At 35.8% G+C, this 19,432-nt stretch overlaps 1 protein-coding gene across 6 annotated transcripts in view; it reads left to right on the forward strand.

Annotated features, from left to right (window-relative positions):
- The window catches only part of LOC129721201 (visual system homeobox 1-like), a 417,650-nt gene that overhangs the window by 41,282 nt on the left and 356,936 nt on the right, over positions 1-19,432 (forward strand). For all 6 annotated transcript variants that reach the window (XM_055673493.1, XM_055673491.1, XM_055673495.1 and 3 more), the window contains one exon: positions 18,665-18,718. In XM_055673493.1, the coding sequence (XP_055529468.1) occupies positions 18,665-18,718 (54 nt within the window). The remainder of the gene's footprint in view (positions 1-18,664; positions 18,719-19,432) is intronic.

Below are 19,432 nucleotides of genomic sequence, written 5' to 3' on the forward strand. Positions count from 1 at the left end.
TAACTGGGAAACTGGTGAGGATCGCTCCATGGTAGATGACGAAGAGCGAAACGAACAAATCTTCGTTGAATTGCCTCGATTCTATTAATGAGGATTTCACACTGCCGAACAGTGTTCTAGCGTCGAGCGGACTAATGAGCAATATAACACATAGGAGGAACTGGATGAAAAAAATTGGGGCATCGAAACGTCAAAATTTTTAAACCAGCATTTATATTACCTATACAACGATGCAATAGCATTTTCCCTTTCTAAGTTTTTACAACATTTTGTGAACATTTCAGGACGAGCCCAAAGTCGAGCAATTGATGATAGGGCTAGTACCTACCAGGCTTGGCTGTTTCTGTGGGATCAGAAAACCGAATTTTTTTTAGTTTTAATACGAGTATGTACTTGTATACGAACTGATAGTTGTATATACTTATAGCAACTATGACTTGCATTGTCGGGGTAACCAAGCCCAAAGGATGGAAAATTTGCATCTATATGAATAATTTAAAAAGACCTGTCATGCTGTCCCTTGATACAAAAAACTTAAACGAAACGCCCATTTTAGGGCACGTTAGCATGTGTAGAAAACAGTTGACCACACTGAATAAAGTGACAAATACTTTAATGCGGTTTTTGGACCTTTTCGAACTTACTGAATTCCATACTTTATCCGCAGAAACAACACCAACAGCGTGAAAATATTCATGCATTGAATACATATTTGGGTACTCGAGTTTCCAGGTACATAAGCCTTTTTATATTTCAACATCATTTCACAAACGGTATAAAAATCTAAAGTCAGTATTTTATTTAAGACAATATTTTTATAAGAATTTTTTTTTCGAAAAGCTAAAACGCTTTGAATTTTCGGACCCCTCAGATGATGCATGCCTTCAAGCAACCGAGATATTATTCAACTTGCAAGCAGTGCCGCCAGATTCATAGAATAACGACAGTTCAAAACCATTGCGTAATGCGCAATGGTAATGGTTACTTAGGTATCAATGGAAAGGCAAAAACAGTGCATCAGTGTGGAGCTGATGTAAAATTCTCTTGGGAACTCTCAAAGAATTTGCACCGGGTGCGAGTCGAAATAATGCACAGGAAATTTTTTTGATAAATTCCACAAAATGCTAAGTACTTGAGTATATCGATTTCTTTTTATTTTTGTGTAACACACACTATTGATTTTTCAAGGTGATTATTTGCCATATATTGTTAGGAACAACCACTGCCATTTAAAATACTCCAATTTTCGTTAAAAACTGGACATGTGATAAATTTGACAGCAGCTATACTAGAGTGGTTCGCGAACACTCTGAATGTACAGAAAAGTTGCACCCACAAAATCGAAAACGACATTAGTGATGTACTTATGTTTGAAAACATTTCTTTTCGTTAAAACTGAAACCGTGAAACCTAAAGAACATTCTTCCAGTTTTCAAATAGTAGGAGGGTGGTATTCAAGACACGACCGCATAGCTGACGTAGGACTACAATAGTTTTATATTTGCTTTTGAATCTCTGTTTGATTTGAGTTCGTTTTACTTTTGGCACGGTTCGATTTTGGTACACATGTGCCAAAAATGAGCGGTTACGTTTAAACACATTTTGTAGTTTTCATAATTTATTTTAACCAATTCAAGCTCAACATCCTCCAAAAAAAATATTTTGGTTCTATTTGTTGCCGAAGCGGATAACCGGAATACGTAAAACGGTTCCGGATCTACATATGACTGGAATATGTTCCGGCAATATAGTGTATAGGCAATATAGGCAAAGCGATACTATGTTTCTAATTTCTCGGGTGGTAATATCAAGTATCTAGGTCGTCAGCCGTAATTCATCAAGCGACACTTCAAACGACTTGGAACTAAAACTAGCTCATGGGGTCTGTGTTTTGATTATTTATTTGCAGCACTCTATTTTAGAAGAAAAATTATTTGTTTTAACATTGATGAATATCTTCCATTCTAAGGGCATCTTCAGCGGTGGTCCAAATCGTTGTTTTGTTCTATTTTTTTGGAACAAACTTAAATTCACTGCTGCACCGGTGGTGTAAATTTTGTTTTATACCAGATCTGAATGGAAAAAATTGAAACTGGTATACGTTTTGGTCTATTTTTGTCACTTTTTGGAACAAGAAATAGATCGTTCTAGAACCCTCTGTACGCTGCCAATAGGTGGGTAAAATGTCATATTTTTATTGAATACCTCATTTTTAGCTATTTCCATATAAGCGTTTTGCTAGTGTTGGGAAATAAACAAAACAAAGATTTTTTTATGACAATTCACAATTCATTTTTGTGGCTTTTCTGAAGAAGAATATGAACAGGTTTGTCGTTTTTGGTTTCAAGGAAACCGACCAGCAAAAGGGGGAATTCGGAAAGACCATAACCGTAGGTTCCACTACTTGGTTTGCAACCATCAGCCACCAGGATGACAAATATGTTGGCTATTTGTTAATCGCCTTATTTATAGTGGGACTAGAGGAGACCTTGAGAGGCCAGAAAAATGTTCCTCGAAGACACTGCACTGAAAACGTTCAAAATGCTGGGATGGCATTATGCATTTCGTTTCGAGCAACTCGAACAAACTAAATGGTCGCTGGGGGCGTTATGTTTCGTTTTTCGTATTTTTTCGACTTTGCGGGTTAGATGAGCTGCAAGACAAATGACAATGACAGCTCCTTTTAAGCTTGAAACATATCTGGCAGTATGTGACCCACTCGAAAATAGCGAAAATCGTTCGAATCGAGCTGCGCAATGCCACCCAATATCCTCAAAACCCAACTCAAGTTTGAAGAACTGCAAGATTTTGAAGGATTGATGAGACGAAAACGGAAGATGAACACCTACGCGATCAAATATTTTTCGCTATCCTCCGAAGCCCTACTTGTAGCAGAAATTTTTCGATCATACCAATCCATCCTGAGAAATGTCACTGACGCTCGGGTCATACCGTCAAATCCATAAAGTCTTGTGGATATAAAGTGTCTTGCCAAAGTAATCGTTTAATGTGCGAAAAAATTAGCGAATTTCCGTTTGTTAAATATTAAGTTCTTTTTATTATAACAAGTCTCATTAATTGATAGCATGGGGTATTGAACTGTTGACAGTGTGACAGATGTCAGCGGTTTAAAACAACAAGATATACAACACCGGTGCGGAGAACGAAAAGTTGGTCTATATTAGCTGGTTTTATTCAGGTTTCGCTGGTGTAAATCTAGTATAAAGTTGTTTCAAAAATAGACCACCACTGAAGATGCCCTAATACAGTCAATTTTCCCTAATACGCGAAAAGGCAAACTTCTATACAATAAAACATTGAGATTTAGTAGAAATCAAACTTCCTTCTATATCTATTTTATTATATTGTGGAAGATGGCTCACTCACCGATCACAAAGCGGCAAAGATGTCACATTATTTTTTTTCCTGCCAGTTACAAGCTCATGGAAAAAATATCGATAACGAATTAAAGTTTTTAGTAGAGAATGTATATCCAAAGAAAATTCAAAATTGAAATAGAATTTTATGAACATGTTAACATTCAATTCAGGTCAATTTAAACATTTTATCAGTATACAGAATCAATCAGAAAAAAAATTAATCAGTTTCAAGATACCAAAGAACAACGAAGATACCATATTTGAAAGTCATATGTCTGTTATCTTCAAAAATAAAAAAAAATTATAAATGATAGCTTGAGACCCCTCCCTCTTCTGAAAGGGAGGGGTCCCATAAAAATGAAACATAAATTTCTGCACAACTCAAGATCAAACCAAGCAAATTAAACCGAATTGGATGTGTTAATAGGTAACAAATATGTCCATAATAGTTGAGCGCCCCTCCCTCTTCTAGAAAGGAGGGGTTCCATGCAAATGAAACATAAATTTCTGCACATCTCGAGAACTAATCAACTAAATGGAACCAAATTTGGCAGGTAAATGTTTTTGGTGGTAAAAAATATGTCCATAATGTTTTGACCCTCCTCCTTGTTTTGGAAGGAAGGGGTGCCATGCAAATGAAACACAAATTCCTGCACATCTCGAGAACTAACCGAGTAAAGGGAACCAAATTAAGCATGTGGATGTTTTTAGGGGTAACAAATATGTCCATAATGGTTCGACACCTCTCCCTTTTCTGGAAGGGAGGGGTTCCATACAAATGAAACACAAATTTCTGCACATCTCGAGAACTAAACAACTAAATGGAACCAAATTTGGCAGGTGAATGTTTTTAGAGGTAACAAATATATTCCATAATCGACCTCAGGCAACATTTTGGATTGTAAGATGGCAACTTCCGGTTTCTGGGAAACAGCCATAAATGGCCGATTTTCACCCAATATAACAATATCCGGATCTAGAATGATACACAGGAGCTAAAATCGACCACAGATACCATTTTGCATTCTAAGATGGCGACTTCCGGTATTGGGTGTTATTCGATCATTTTCGGCTATTTCCCAGGAACATGTGCTTTCAGAAGAGGGAGGGGCGTCGAACCATTAAGGACATATTTGTTACCTCTAAAAACATTCAACCAGAATGACGCTCAGAGGCCAGAAATTATCTTAAATACCATTTTGAAATCCAAGATGGCGACTGTGAAAATCAATCTAAAATAACCAAATACCATCCAATATGAGTATCTCTGGAACCAGAATGATGCAATGAGCTAACAATTGTAGAGCAACATGCCAAAAGGATCTATACATTTTCATCGATTTTCTTGATTGACTTTTCATTTGTTTAATGGTTAAGCTAAAGTAACTATTCCCAACGTGGTTTTTATTTAAAAAGCTAGATTAGATTCTCCGCTATCAAATGGTGTAAAGGACATATCATGAAACGTGTTTAATAAGCCGTGGGGTTGAAAGAAACCGATCGATCAAAAAATCGATCAAAGCAGATAGATCCTTTTGACATGTTGCTCTTCGATTGACCTCAGGCACCATTACTAAATGGCAACTTCTAGAAAACAGTCGAAAATGACCCAATAATACTCAATATGGATATTTCCGTAATCGAGATGATGCATAGAAACCAAACATTGACCCTGGACATCATTTTGAATTTAAAGACGACCACTTTTAGTTTCTGGAGAACAACCAAAATAACTAAATACCTGAAAATGACTGAATACCACCCAATATGAATGTATTCAGAATTAAGGCGATGTACAGAAGCCAAAAGTTGTCATTTCGATAAAACCAATCTTTTCAAACGATTTGTTATTTGACTATCCTATGGCCGATTCGTCGTGCATATGCAGATTTTGAACACATCGCAAGAAATCAATGAATTTGGAACGTTCAAATAGTACGATACCACATTTAAATTATGTTATGGCCACATATATCGATCATAGCAGGTATAGTTTTAAATAGTCTTTGAATTTCTTTTTTTACCATAACTTTTGAGCCATATATTAATTTGTTATGAAGTTCGTTATTTGTAAGTTCGAGAGATGACTCGTTCGTATGACACTAGTTATGTTCAAATTAGTGATGTCATCTTTGAGATAATAGACTTCGTTGTTTTATCAACAATTTAATACATAACGGTTGCCTAAGTTCGATTATAATCAAATGAAATGGGAACGTATAGGGCAGACAAATTTTGAAACCACTTGTTCAATCATAATTCATCAGTTAACCCTTAACTATCCCGCTCATCTGATAATAATATTGATCAAATCGGTTGTGTAGTTTCTGAGATAATGAAGTTTCGTTATTTTCACATTTCGGTACATTACAGACGAAGTTACAGTTCGATTACAGTAAAATTCAATAGGGTGTTATGAGGCAGCTAGACTTAGCAATTGACACTAATTTTGTGGAAATCGGGTCAGTCATCTCTGAGAAAAGTGAGTGAGTCCAAGTAGTTTTCGGAATATGTTCCTTTTCATAGCTGGATTTCACATTTCTTAATATAACAGAAAAATTAATAGTCCGATTGAAAAACAAATCAATAGGGTCTTATGGAGCAACTAGACCTTTTCTTCGACACTGATTATATGAAAATCGGTTTGGCCATCTCTGAGAAACATGAGTGAGATCAAACAGTCTTCAGAACACGTTTCTTTTCATAACTTTTGAACCACAAGTTCAATTTTTATAAAATTCAAATGTTGAAAGTATTTCAGATAGCCCGTTCTTTTGAAATCATTTTTGTTCAAATCGGTTGGGTAGTTTTTTAGATAATGATGTTTCATGATTTTTACATTTTGATACATAACCTCTAAACTAGAAATCCGATTACAATAAAATTGAATAGGGTCTTATGGGACAACAAGACCTTTCATTTGCAACTAATTTATGAAAATCAGTCTAGCCATCTTTGAGAAAAGTGAGTGCGAATAAAAATCTGCACATACACACACACACACACACACACACACACACACACACACATACACACACACATACAGAAAATTCTTAGTTCTTCGAACTGAGTCGAGTGATATATGCCATTCGACCCTTTGGAGCACTTTTATACTTTCGGTTTTGCAAGTGATTGCTATACCTTTCTAGGAGAAAGGCAAGAATCAGTTGAAAAATACAAGTACAAATGTCGGAACTCTAATACCAAGATGAAATGAATTTGGTTTTTCCCTATACCGCCACCGCGGGATGAAACTAGGATTGTCATATTGGAAAAGGCATTTTCAGCGGTGGTCTAAATCGTTGTTTTGTTCTATTTTCTATTATACGTTTCAAAATTTTCCAGTTTAGATCTGGTGTAAAACAAATATTCAAATAAACAAACGTTCTAAGACCCTTCTCAAGCTATCAATTGGTGGGTAAGCTATTTCCATGTTAGCGTTTTGCGAATGTTGTGGGATAAACAAAACAAAGATTTTTCACATCCATTCACAACTCATTTTTGTGGCTTTTTCGAAGAAGACTCCATCGAGGAAACTGACCAGCCAAAGAGAAAATTCTGGAAGGCTGTAAAAGATCACGCCCAGGTTCAACTATTTGGTTTGTAACCATCAGCCACCAGGTAGCCAGATAAGTTGGCAATCTAAAAATGTTCCCCGAAGACACTCAACTGGAAACGTTCTAAATGCAGGCTTGGTACAATATTCTCAAAAACGAACCCAAGTTTAAAGAACTGCAATATTCTAAGAGATTGATTGTATTGTGCTGTGTCAAACAAATGTTGTGAACAAAAAAAAAGAGATTGATGAAAAAAAATACTTTCAAAACGAAGAAAACTAAACATTAAATAATAGTTTTTGCATAACAGTTGTTATCACTAATTATGTTTGTTTTGTTGAATATCTTTTATATATATAATATAATGAAGCTTTTAAAGCAATTAAAACATTATATGTATCCATACTTAAATTGTTAAATTGATAGAACATTCAAGTGTTATCTAAGCTAAAAGTTGCACAACAACCATATACGACTATTGACAACCATTGTGCGGTTTCTCTTTTTATCTTTTCCACGAGGTAATTGAAACATTCATTTAATTGTACACTTCGTGGCCTGATTATTGAGCTTGAGCTTGACGGCCGCACATTTCGTAGTTGCTTCCCGTGATGGATCTGAGCTAGTGAAGTTACACAGGGAACCACGTCTATAGCAACTTGGAATTAGTTTACCATTTACACGTCGTGGCCTGATTATTTGAATATTTCTTCTTCGTGCCTCGATAAGCTACATCTATTATATAATCAATATTTAACTCCCGGAATGGCGTTAGTTTTACATACAAACGTGCGTCGTGCGTATACGAAATCTATAACATATTTTTTTCTGTGGAAGCATGAATTTGAGTCAACTAAAGCTAAAATTGAGTAAATCCAGTTTCCTGTGTGAGAATGTCACACCCTCACAGAAATTCAACAACAATGCACAGTGGTACAGTAAGGCAATGTAGGCGGACATGAGTTTTTCGATGTGATTTTGTGGTTTTAGAGTAGAATTTTTTTCTAAGAACTTGTTTTTATATTTAGTCTATTTTTTATTTTTATGTCCTGAAATCGACTAAATAAAAAAAACTTTTTTATTTGCAGAAATAAATGTATACATTCATCGGCACAGTTGTAGATCAACTAATTTTAAGCAACTTTCGGTATTTCTTCACAGTATTTATACAATATTTGTTCTTTCAAATGATACCAAAAAATATTATTTATGTTTGCCCTAAACGAAGACATCAATATATCAAAAGGGCCTATTTTTAAAACAGAAATAGTGAAAACTCTTCATCTGTACAATATATCGACAATGTTTTTTCGTCAAAATTGGCGTATTTTTGATTAAAGTTACCGAAGAAAACTTTGTTTTTAAATTTGAATTGAAAAAATAGAGCGAAAAGACTGTTTTTGGAAACCAAATTTAATGTCTACAAAAAAGTTTTTAGTAAAGTTACTTAGAATTAGTTGATCTACAAGTTTGCCAAAGAATGTTTACAATTATTTATGCAAACAAAAACAAGTTAGTTTGTTTTTATTTCGTTAATTTTAGGACAACCCTAATTTTCATTTTCACATAAATAGAGGACTATGTATAAGAAACAACTTTTACAAAAACTATGGCTTTGAACCGCAGACCAAAATCGCAACGAAAAGCTCATGTCCGCCTGAATTGCCTTACTGTACCACTGTGCAATGAGTTTAGTTACCTTTTACACCACAAGAGGGGGTGTTCCCTGTCTGTCTTCACGGGAATATATGGGAAATTCGAGAGTGAACTATATTGTTATTTTAAGATATTTGCGAACAATGAACCAATTACATGCGAGCATTCCTAGCACAGACGACATGAATAGACACCAACCATTCCCTGTGATATTCTCTGTATCGATATCCAAAAAAATGATAGAGTCTCCCCGTCCCAATAGGTAAATCAGGGTGGCCACTCATTTTACATTTTCGAGTTCCCGCATTTTTCCCGACTTTTTCCCGCATGATTGCAAGAAATTCCCGATTGTCAAAAATGGTAACTAGGTTATGTTCTATCGACGGTTGAACCTTAAAATTGGAAGTAATAGCGCATATCACTTTTTCCGAATTTGCTCGGGACATTCTACACAAACAGTTGATTAGTTACATACAATGCAACTTTTGCCTTTATACAGGTTAAATATAATTTTTGCGATATTCTCTAATTGGCAAATCTTCCATTAAGCAGTCAATAATCGTGTTAGCTATTTCGTGCATTCATTATGTTTGTCTATCTGTCTTCTTAAAATATGATATAAGCACCGTTTTTATTCAACGCATAACACAACAGACAACAACAAACAAAACAGCTCCTTGCGTACATTTTTTTTTCTCGTTGTTCAAATCATCGGAAAAAGTTAAGGATGAACATAAAACTACTTAACCTAAAAGTAAAAAATATTTTGATTGAATTGATTATTTAGGGAACAAAACTTGTGAAATGGATTTGCTTTTTTTTTCTCAAATTAAAGATAATGTTTTTTTACGTTCAGGAAAAATACTGCGATTTACCTGTATTTCGTTCATCACGCGTTGCATAGATTCAAAACTTTTCAAAAGTGAATTCACAACTTTTTCAGCATTTTGATTTGCTAGTCCATCAAAGTTGCATCTCTCTGGTTATCTGCCAACATCTTCAACTTGTTTGCATCCAACGCTCAAAATGGTCAAGCTGATAAAAAAAAAATGATATTGGGAGCTAACATTTCAAAATAAGTGATTTCGAAACTTAAAAAATAACCTGGGAATCAGAAAAAAAGATCTTAAATCATTGTTTTTCAAATTAAAAGTCTTTTACTGCAAGGACATGTCTTACAGAAACCGTTGAAAAGGAAACAAGTTCGTGTTCAAATAATCAACGTTGTAAAATTTGGCAACTTAGAATTCAAAAAATAAGCTTTTAATATTTAAAGTATTTTTGTTTATTGGCCACAACCAGCAGTCAGCTGTTTAGTACACGGGACGATTGCAGGGCTAGCGCTACAATCCTGCAGACACTAACAGTCTCTCTCGAGTCGAGACACGAACCTACGACGACTGACTAGTTAGGCCAGCATCGTACCCTAAGATCAGTTGCAAAACAAAAAGCATGTAAAAAGTCGTATTTAACAACATATAAATAAATAAACGATTAGGCTGTTTTCAAAGAACATTTCTGATTGTATTTACATCAAAAATAATTTTCTTAACAGTCAAATTGTGTGATTTACAGAAAAATATGAATTTGAAAAATGTATAAAAATTAGTTTTTCAAAAAATTCCAAAATAATGTTTGCTCTATTTTGTGGCAAGTTTGTAATGTTTTTTCAATAACTTGCTCCGCATAGCAAGTTCGTCCCTAACCCAAAATCCCACCAGCATTGAGTTTCAAAGCGGAAATAGTAGCTAGTTTCGCTAGAGTTCGCCAAATATTCCTTCAAAAAGACTAGCTGAAATAAAAATCTATTTATTTCAGCTAGTCTAACTGGAGAATCAGATCTGTGTGCCACTTATTTTATCCTCAATTTGTTTATTCAAATAACTACTAATAACTAGTGATGTTATTAAGATTGTACAGTGAAAATTATTTTGTATTGCTCTTAGAAAATGAAAGTTTCTATTGTACATACGAGAATTTATGATTGATTCTCTCACTAAAAATGTTTTCTCGATATACTGGCAACTTCCATTCCCAGACTCCGGACCGATTTTCTATCTCGGTTTCAATTCGCTTTACCATCTTGAGAAGTCCCACAAAGGCCATTCAATTTTTTTAGATAACAACAGATTTCGACGTTTTATGCTATTCTAAGACATTTGGTGTCAACATTTATTTAATTTGAAAAGCAGGACTGATAAAAGTAGTCAGCTGGTCAGCGGGTCAAAAAAGTAAGTTTAGTGACTTTTTGGTTAAAAAAACGACTGCTGAAGAAAAATGTGACTTTTAAGGGACCAACTTGCAGTCCTGCACTAACAACTTCTCCATCATTTGTTATTGCATCATACACAATACTTTGAAAAAATCTTGGTAGCAAAATCCCGATTAAATAAAAAAATTCCCGACTTTTCCCGCATTTTTCCCGATGTAATTCAGTTCCCGACTTTTTCCCGCATTTCCCGTTTTCCCGATTGAGTGGCCACCCTGGTAAATTTATGTTTACTTCCATTGACCTACACTAATTTGCTGTCTCGAAGGTGAAGGGTTTTCGAAAAGTTTGAAACTGAACAATTTCTAAACCTGCTGTTAGAGCGTAATAAAAACTGATGTCTTGAAGGAAACATGCTGGTAGAAGCAATAGTACCGTACGTAGGTAGAGTATAACTGGAGCAGAGCGCAGCTAGTTTCTCGTCGTCTGTCATTGCAGCGGGCACGACTTCTATTCGCGTGCAAACAAAACTGCACTGATGATGATTGAAAGTTTATCTTATGAGTATGGTTACCATAAAAACTATAGATTACTTAAAAGAATTGAACATTTTTGCAACGGTTTTAAGTTATAAGATATTTGTATTGAATTTTATTTTTGATATTCACTAAATAATCGTAACCGACATAATATCGAACGAGAAAGTTCCTAAAAAATACTAATTTATAGAAGAGTAAGAGCCGGCGAGTGCCTGTGATTTTTTTGTCCATTTAGTAAGATCTATTCAAAATTATTTGCCTTTCTCCAATCACATAGCAATCTCTTGCAAAACCGAAGATATAAAAGTGCTCCAAAGGGCTCAGTTCGACGAGCTGAGTATTTTCTGTGTGTGTGTGTGTGTGTGTGTGTGTGTGTGTGTGTGTGTGTGTGTGTGTGTGTATGTGCAGATTTTTATTCTCACTAACTTTTCTCAGAGATGGCTGGACCGATTTTCATGAAATTAATTGCAAATGAAAGGTCCAATTGCCCCATAAGACAATATCAAATTTTATTGTAATCGGATTTTTAGTTTAGAGGTTATGTATCAAAATGTAAAAATCACGATACATCATTATCTCAGAAACCACACAACCGATATGAACAAAATTGGTTTCAAATGAACGGGCTACCTTTAAAACCCTTAACTTTTGAATCTCACAAAGATTCGTCATGTGGTTCAAAAGTTATGAAAAGAAACGTGTTCTGGAGACCGTTTAATCTCACTCATGTTTCTCAGAGATAGCTGAACCAATTTTCATAAAACCAGTGTCAAATGGAAGGTACAGTTGCCTCATGAGACCCTATTGATTTTTTTTGAAATCGGACGCTTACTTTGCCTGTTATGTTTAAAAATGTGAAATCTAGCTATGAAAAGAAACATATTCCGAAGAAAGAAAGAAAAGAAATTCAAAGACTTTTAAAACTATACCTGCTCTGATCAATATATGTGACCTCAACATAATTTAAATGTGGTATCGTTCTATCGCTCGTGATTAAATTGTTCGAAATTAAGAGTCATTTCTTTTATTTCGCTATTTATTAAGCACTAACATTACGTCAAATTTCAAATTTCATAGTGACTGTTAGTGCCAGCAGGATGGTAGCGCTAGCTCTGCAATTGTCCTGTACACTTAACAGTCGGCTGCGAAGTCTGTGTATAGTAAAATAGAAGGTCGAATTCCGACACGGAATGTAGCACCGAGGCTTTGCTTTGCTTGAGGTTGAATGAGAAAGGCTGGGTCTGACCGCTAGGTGGATTAATTTAGGTTTTTTTTCAATTCAACATTGCTAGATATTATTTTTTTATTTTTTACGTTACAAATAATATAATATACTTATATTAGCTGTCTTCGGAATACAGTGAATGTAATTGTTGGCAAATGGAACAAAGTTGTGAGACAAAACTTTAACTCCGTTGTAATTGTTAAATGTTGTTTGCACACAAAATAAACATTACAGCCACAATATCACCTAGTGTGAATAAAGTTCTTTCGAGCGTTATTAAACATATTTCTGAAAAAAATGAAGGGAAGGCTGAGAATTTAAATACGCAAATCACTGAACAAACGAATTAATTCTATCTGTAATTACAATAATTACAGTGTTTAGTCCACGTCACCATTTCATACAACCCTAGGGCTGTATACCTTGTAGTATTCTGTATATTCTGGACAGGGATCGGCTACAACTCACCTAGTGTCTAACCACCTTACCTTACCAAACAGTACGTATGAGTCGTCTCCATTCCACTCGGTCCATTACCGCAGTTCGCTAGCTCTGCAGTCTGCGTAGGGTCCGCAAGTCGACTTCCACCTGATCGATCCACCTTGCCCGCTGTGCACCTTTCCGTCTCGTCCCTAACGGATTGGTTTCGAGAACCATCTTTACCAGGCTGTCGTCCGACATCCTCACAACATGCCCAGCCCACCGCAACCTGCCTATCTTGGCGGTGTGGACGATAGATGGCTTCCCAAGGAACTCCTGCAGTTCGTGTTTAATTCGCCTTCTCCACACTCCGTTTTCCATCTGTAGTCCACCGAAGATGGTACGCAACACCTTCCGCTCGAAGACCGCAATGGCGCGTTGGTCTTGTTGAGGACCATAGTCCATGTCTTATGCCCGTAGAGGACTACCGGTCTAATCAGCGTCTTGTAGATGGTTAATTTGGTGCAGCGACGAATTCTACTCCGGAAACCAAAGTAAGCACGATATCCTGCCATAATGCGCCATTAAATTTCTCTGCTGGTATCATTGTCGGCAGTTACCAGTGAGCCCATATACACGAAGTCATCGACCACCTGGATTTCATCACCACCAACATGAACTCGAGGCGGTCTTCTCGTGAACCCCTTCCTTTCATGTACTTCGTCTTCGATGCATTGATGACCAGTCCAATCCGTTTGACTTAAGCTTCAGGCTTCAGTGTCTAACCATGTGTAGGCGATAGCTCAGGCCCAAGCATCGTGATCGAACCGCTCTCTTAGTCAGAGCCCCGCTGAAGTTCTGAGCAAGTGAAGTCCGCGGCTTACACGTGTTTCTCAGAAGGAGTGATCCGTTGGACCACCGAACGACACGATCATCCAGTAGCGCTACTTCGCCAGTATCGTCGCGCTAGTCCAGCCGCGACAAATCTGCCGAGTTGGAAGAAACGTGAAGTGTGATCCAACTGTCTCCTTTGGCGTGTCCCGCTAGTCTCCACTGCCATCGCCTTGGACGGTCAGTGCCGTTGGTGCTCGTAAGTCGCTTCCACCGACCCAAAATCGTCATATCCGCTTGCAATTCTCGCAGGTTCAAAGCCTTGAAGGTCCGACCTTAGCCGTCCTACTTGCAGTCCTCGTCAACGGCGTTCATCGACGGCCATCAAAGTCATCGGGAAGCAGCACCAACAGTAATCAACTTAGGTGGAAAAATGAAGTCAGACCGTTTTAGTTCATTTACGATCTTAATATCCTTTGTATACGCACACTGAACTAACCCCCTAACTAAACACACGTTTAGCATGGAAAATGGTCTTCTTATGAACCGCAACATATCGTGAAGTAGGTTTCGTCAGTGATTTGAATTTTGAAAACTTTTTAGTTTGGTCCCCGCGATCGATAGACCCGCCCTGGGAATAATAGAGTTGGTTGGGCAAATGAAACGTGCTTTTCTGCATCACGTTGTAAAACGTGTTGGCGCATAAGCGGATTAGTTTTTTTTTTCTAACGTCTGTCTGCGCTAGAAGGGTAGTCTAGTTGGGGTGCATTGCGGTTCCATTGTCTTTTGCGATTCTCTCCACCTTCACTACCGGTACCGGTGTACATGATATCAGACTGACCAAGCGCTCCAAGGACGTCAGTCCCGTATCGCTTCGTTAAGTTTTGTTAGTCGAGTCGGGCTTGGTCACCAAATTATCGGCTAGCCAGAAAAGTAATGATAACTTATCAAAAATGTTATTTTGTTAGGTATCATATGAATAATAGGAACAAGGAGTAACATTTTCAAACAACCAAAAATAATAATAAATTCAAACAATCAAAAACAATAACCAAAATGAAAATGAGAATATCAGAATGAGAAGATCAGAAAATGAGATACAAACGAAGCAGTTTTCAAATGATGAGGAATCAATCACTCATGATGTATATAAAATGTAAAGTACAGTTGGTTCTGTAAAGTATCCATGTCATAAAAGAATATGTTCTCGAGATAATAAAATTTGAAAATGAATATATATTTTATATATTTTAAATACTATTTAAGCCCATTCCTTGAGAACCGTTCGCCCACTCTCTTGTTGTCAAAGAATTAATTGTGTATTAATAATCAAACATTTCAATGAACATATGAATTTTGCTGGAGAACCACGGACGACTTACGAAAAACGTGTATTTTATAAATGTTATAATTTTTTTCGAACCTAAATGCAAATCCATTTGGAACCCAATGCATGTTAAATGACAAATACCAAGAGCTTGATTTAAAATGACTGTCTAAATTTTTTAAAATCATGAGAGTACCAATATTGTGAAAAATATCGAAATTGTTTTTTTTTAATTTAACTCTCATAAAAAATTTGATATTTATTTCTCCATTCTCGATTTTTTTAAGTTGCGTAACAATTTCATGTTTCCTTGAAAAAGAGTAAAAAAATCAACTCTTTTTTTTTGTTTGAAGTGTCATTTTTTTAACGTTAAAAATTAAGAATCATTTTTTGTATTTTATTACTGCATTAGCATAACTCACTTCAAAAATTTTATGGAGTTCCACTTTCGGAAGTATTAAAATTATTGGCCAATTACCACCTGAGGCTGTTTTCCTGAAAGTCGCCGTTTTGGAAAATGTTGTGTGGGGTCATCCCAGTTCCCGATATACCTAAATTGGGTGATATTCGGGCCATTCGACAGTCGTTTACAGTAAAACCTGTTTTTATGCAACTTTTGAAAGAAAAAAATCGATGTAAAAAGAATTGAGCATGCCCATTTATGGCATTTATACTTGGTTCTCCTCTACAATGAAATCTAAAAAGATGACATGTGAAATTTTTTAAAAAGCAAAAAGTTTCTTTGGTGTCTAAGGAACACGTCTGAGACTTGCAGGTTTTATGATAACTAACAATTCTGCTTTAATTTACAAAACTACGTAGAAATTAAACATGTCTTTTATTGCCGCCTCTTAAACGATATTCAAACCGATAATATGTGGTCTTTCCTCCAGCTAAATGTTCCAAGTAAAAGTAATAAAAAAAGTTAAAAAGTAAATCGAATCCCGTAGCGTGTTACTATTCACGAAACTACGAAAACATCAGAAATGTAAAACTTTTATGTACGACTATGACTTTTTCTGCAAGAAAATATTTGCAAATGTTGAAGGAACAACATTACAGTAAAAAAAAGTTACATGTCATCGTTATGAATTTTGATTTAAAGGCGAATTGAGCAAAAAAGTAAAAATTTTGAATGTATTATACGTATAAATTTCAAAAAGAGTGTTTTAAGGTGTTTTTCTGTATACGGAAATCATCTTCAAACATACGTAGTTTTGTGAATAATGTCTCAAAGTTTAGCAGTTTCCTAAATATTAACAAACATTTTTTGCAAAACAATAACATATCATAGCTTTGAATTTTGATTTAGAAGCAAATAGAGCCTAAACAGTCATGATTTTGCATGTTTTATGTAGTTTTGTAAATAATATTCTGAAAATCAATGAACATTTCATCGAAAAAAAAACACATGTCATCACTTTGGATTCGAATTTAGATACAAATTAAGCACAAAATATCATGGTTTTGCATTTTCCACGTGGCTTTGTAAATAATTTCTCAAGTTTTAGTAATCAGATACCTATTATTTTTCCTCAAATGTCTTTTCTGAACATTAACGAACATTTTCGTATATAAAAACGACATGTTACCGCTTATTTTCTTGGATTTGGAACGATTTAAAATGATAATGATTATTGTCAGAGACGGACACTAATAAGGTCAAACGTTACGAAATTTCATTTTTATATAGCAGATTTTTTGCGAGAAATTTTTTTACGGTGTATTTTTTATGAGGTATCATTAATTCCCTTCAACTCATTCCCATACAGTTTTTCTATACAACCAACGGTTTCTGAGCTACAATGCTTTGAGCAAAACCTATGCCAAAGTATAAATTTCCTCTTAGAAAATATCTCATGGGTCTAAATATCTCTTCTTCTTTTAAAAATGCTTAGTTTTTTTAAGCCAAATACGTCAGCAAAGTTTCTTTAAAAAAAAGGTCGATTAAATTTTGCGTATTTGCTGGTCATTTGGTGCGATTTTGTTCTATTGTAATAATTTTCAAACTAATCTGTTTATTACACAGCGCAACAATATTTTGCCTTGGCTTCTATGTATGATTTTTTCATGTATTTTGACGCAAAAACAAATTCCCCCGAGTTTGAACACATTTCACCTTTAGGGGGCAACATTGGCGCCATTTTGAATTTTTGAGAAATCGGAAATTTTCGATGTTTTTTCGACGCCCTCTCCCCGCAAAAAGAGGAGGATCACGTGAAAACAAATTGTTCGTGAGAACAAACATTGTTTTCTTCTAATATCCTAAAGATTGGAATACTGAAAGAAATTAACAAAATTAGTTAATGTCTTTACCAGTAACAGCATTAATTATAACACATAAATAATGTATACAATTTTAATGGCATCGCAGATTTAACTTTTTGCAGAACTATTTCTCAAAAAAAAGACGAGCAATGAAGCATGCAGAATTTATAAAACAATTTCAACCGTTTCACACCATTTATACCCAAACACAATTATAGTTACACACCATTTATAACCAGTTGAAGTCACAATGGATCATTTGTGTTATTAGGGGAGAACCGTACAAGACGCACCAGTTGGGTAAGATGGCCCACGCTATTAATTCCCCAAAATACTTACACATGTGGCTTTTTATGACGAAATTCATCGCTTTTCTCATAAAAACCCAGCTTCTCTACAGTTCTTAATGAAAAAGTGTGCCATAATGACTAAAATACTCGTAAAACTGTGCAATTGGCTGTGGCTCTGTCCAACATGTAACTATTCATAAATTTTATTTAAGCTTTTATGATTAACTGACTAGTAAATAATACAAAAACTATGGTTCCCCTAGCCTTTACACTTTTGGAGTTTATAATGCTATGAGTATTTCAAATTATTTCACTAACTTTCATCAACTTTTACCTAAAAACAAACAAAATTAAAATTGGGGCAGAATGCACTATGAAGAGCTTGCAGGAGATTGCTTGACAACTGAGAGCATGTTCCATTATTTATGATTTTACTTTCGAGACTTCAAGTGCTTCTCGCTTCGCGTGCTGATATCTGCTAGTGGCATATTAGCCTACTGCTTTGGAGCATACTGACCTTTGTTGTGGTGCGTTTTGGTCACGGGCTTGTTTGGCGGCAGTGGTAATTTTTACCAAAAAAAGACAATGAAATCGAGTATTTTAAAGTAAACTTCGTCATGAACATGCAATAAATAGATCCTACAATCTTCCTACTCGTACAATGTCGCTTTGGAATGATTTGAAGCGCGGTAATTCGCGCAAATGCTTAACTGGTGCGTTTTGTACAATCCTCCCCTACTTATATGCCGATTTGGTTTTTCGTTTCTAATGCACAATTATCCAAGAAGCAGTTATAACAGTTATATTCCATAAAAACAAATTCGATACTATAAATCCTCTAACCAAAGATAATAATCTATTCGGAAAGTATTTCTCATTTTGAAACAACTTAGTTCTTACGATCGCAAAAATTGCTGTAAAAATGAATGTGTTCTATACATTAGATTTTTATATAATTACAGGTTTTCCGCATTTAAAGACTACTTTCGGATCAGCCACTAGTCCGTGCTTACCAGGTATTTATCAGTATAAGATTAGCTAATTATATCGGTTTCTTTAAAAAACATTTTTCAAAATATAATTTCCTTATCCTTATAGGATGGAGGTACAGTCCTTGTGTTTTGTTTCAACTATCATTGACATTTTACGCAAATTAATTTTGAATGTTGAAGCTATCGATCCAGATTTTATTTATTTTGTCCGGCTCATAATAACATACATCTAGTTACTTACTTTACTTTTATGGCGACAGATCGTTAACGACCCACTGCCGAATCCAGAATACGTCTCCAAATCACTCGGTCTTGGGCTTCTCCAATCGCCCCTAACACCTGCCGATTGGGCGTCCTCCTTCACACAACAACATCCAACGAGTACTAGCTCTACCACGGAGTCGCCGACCTCTGTCGGGCTCTCTGCTGAATATTATCTTCGCCGGTCACTCCTCCGGTATTCGCGCCACGTGGCCAGCCCACTGTAGCCTGCCGTGTTTTATCAGCTTGATGATATCCGCATGTTGGTATGCTTGGTCCACCTCGTGGTTTATGCGCCTGCGCCACACACCATTCTCCAATTTCCGCCAAGTATGGAACGCGGGATCCTACGCTCAAAGACTCCAAGTGCTTGCCGGTCGGCCTCCTTCATCGACCTTCATCGTCACGAGAGTACCAACGTACTCAAATTCGTCAACTACTTCATAAATGCTCCCAACACACATCTAGTTATCTAGT

Source organism: Wyeomyia smithii, chromosome 2, assembly GCF_029784165.1.
Source record: "Wyeomyia smithii strain HCP4-BCI-WySm-NY-G18 chromosome 2, ASM2978416v1, whole genome shotgun sequence".
NCBI classification, from domain to species: domain Eukaryota; kingdom Metazoa; phylum Arthropoda; class Insecta; order Diptera; family Culicidae; genus Wyeomyia; species Wyeomyia smithii.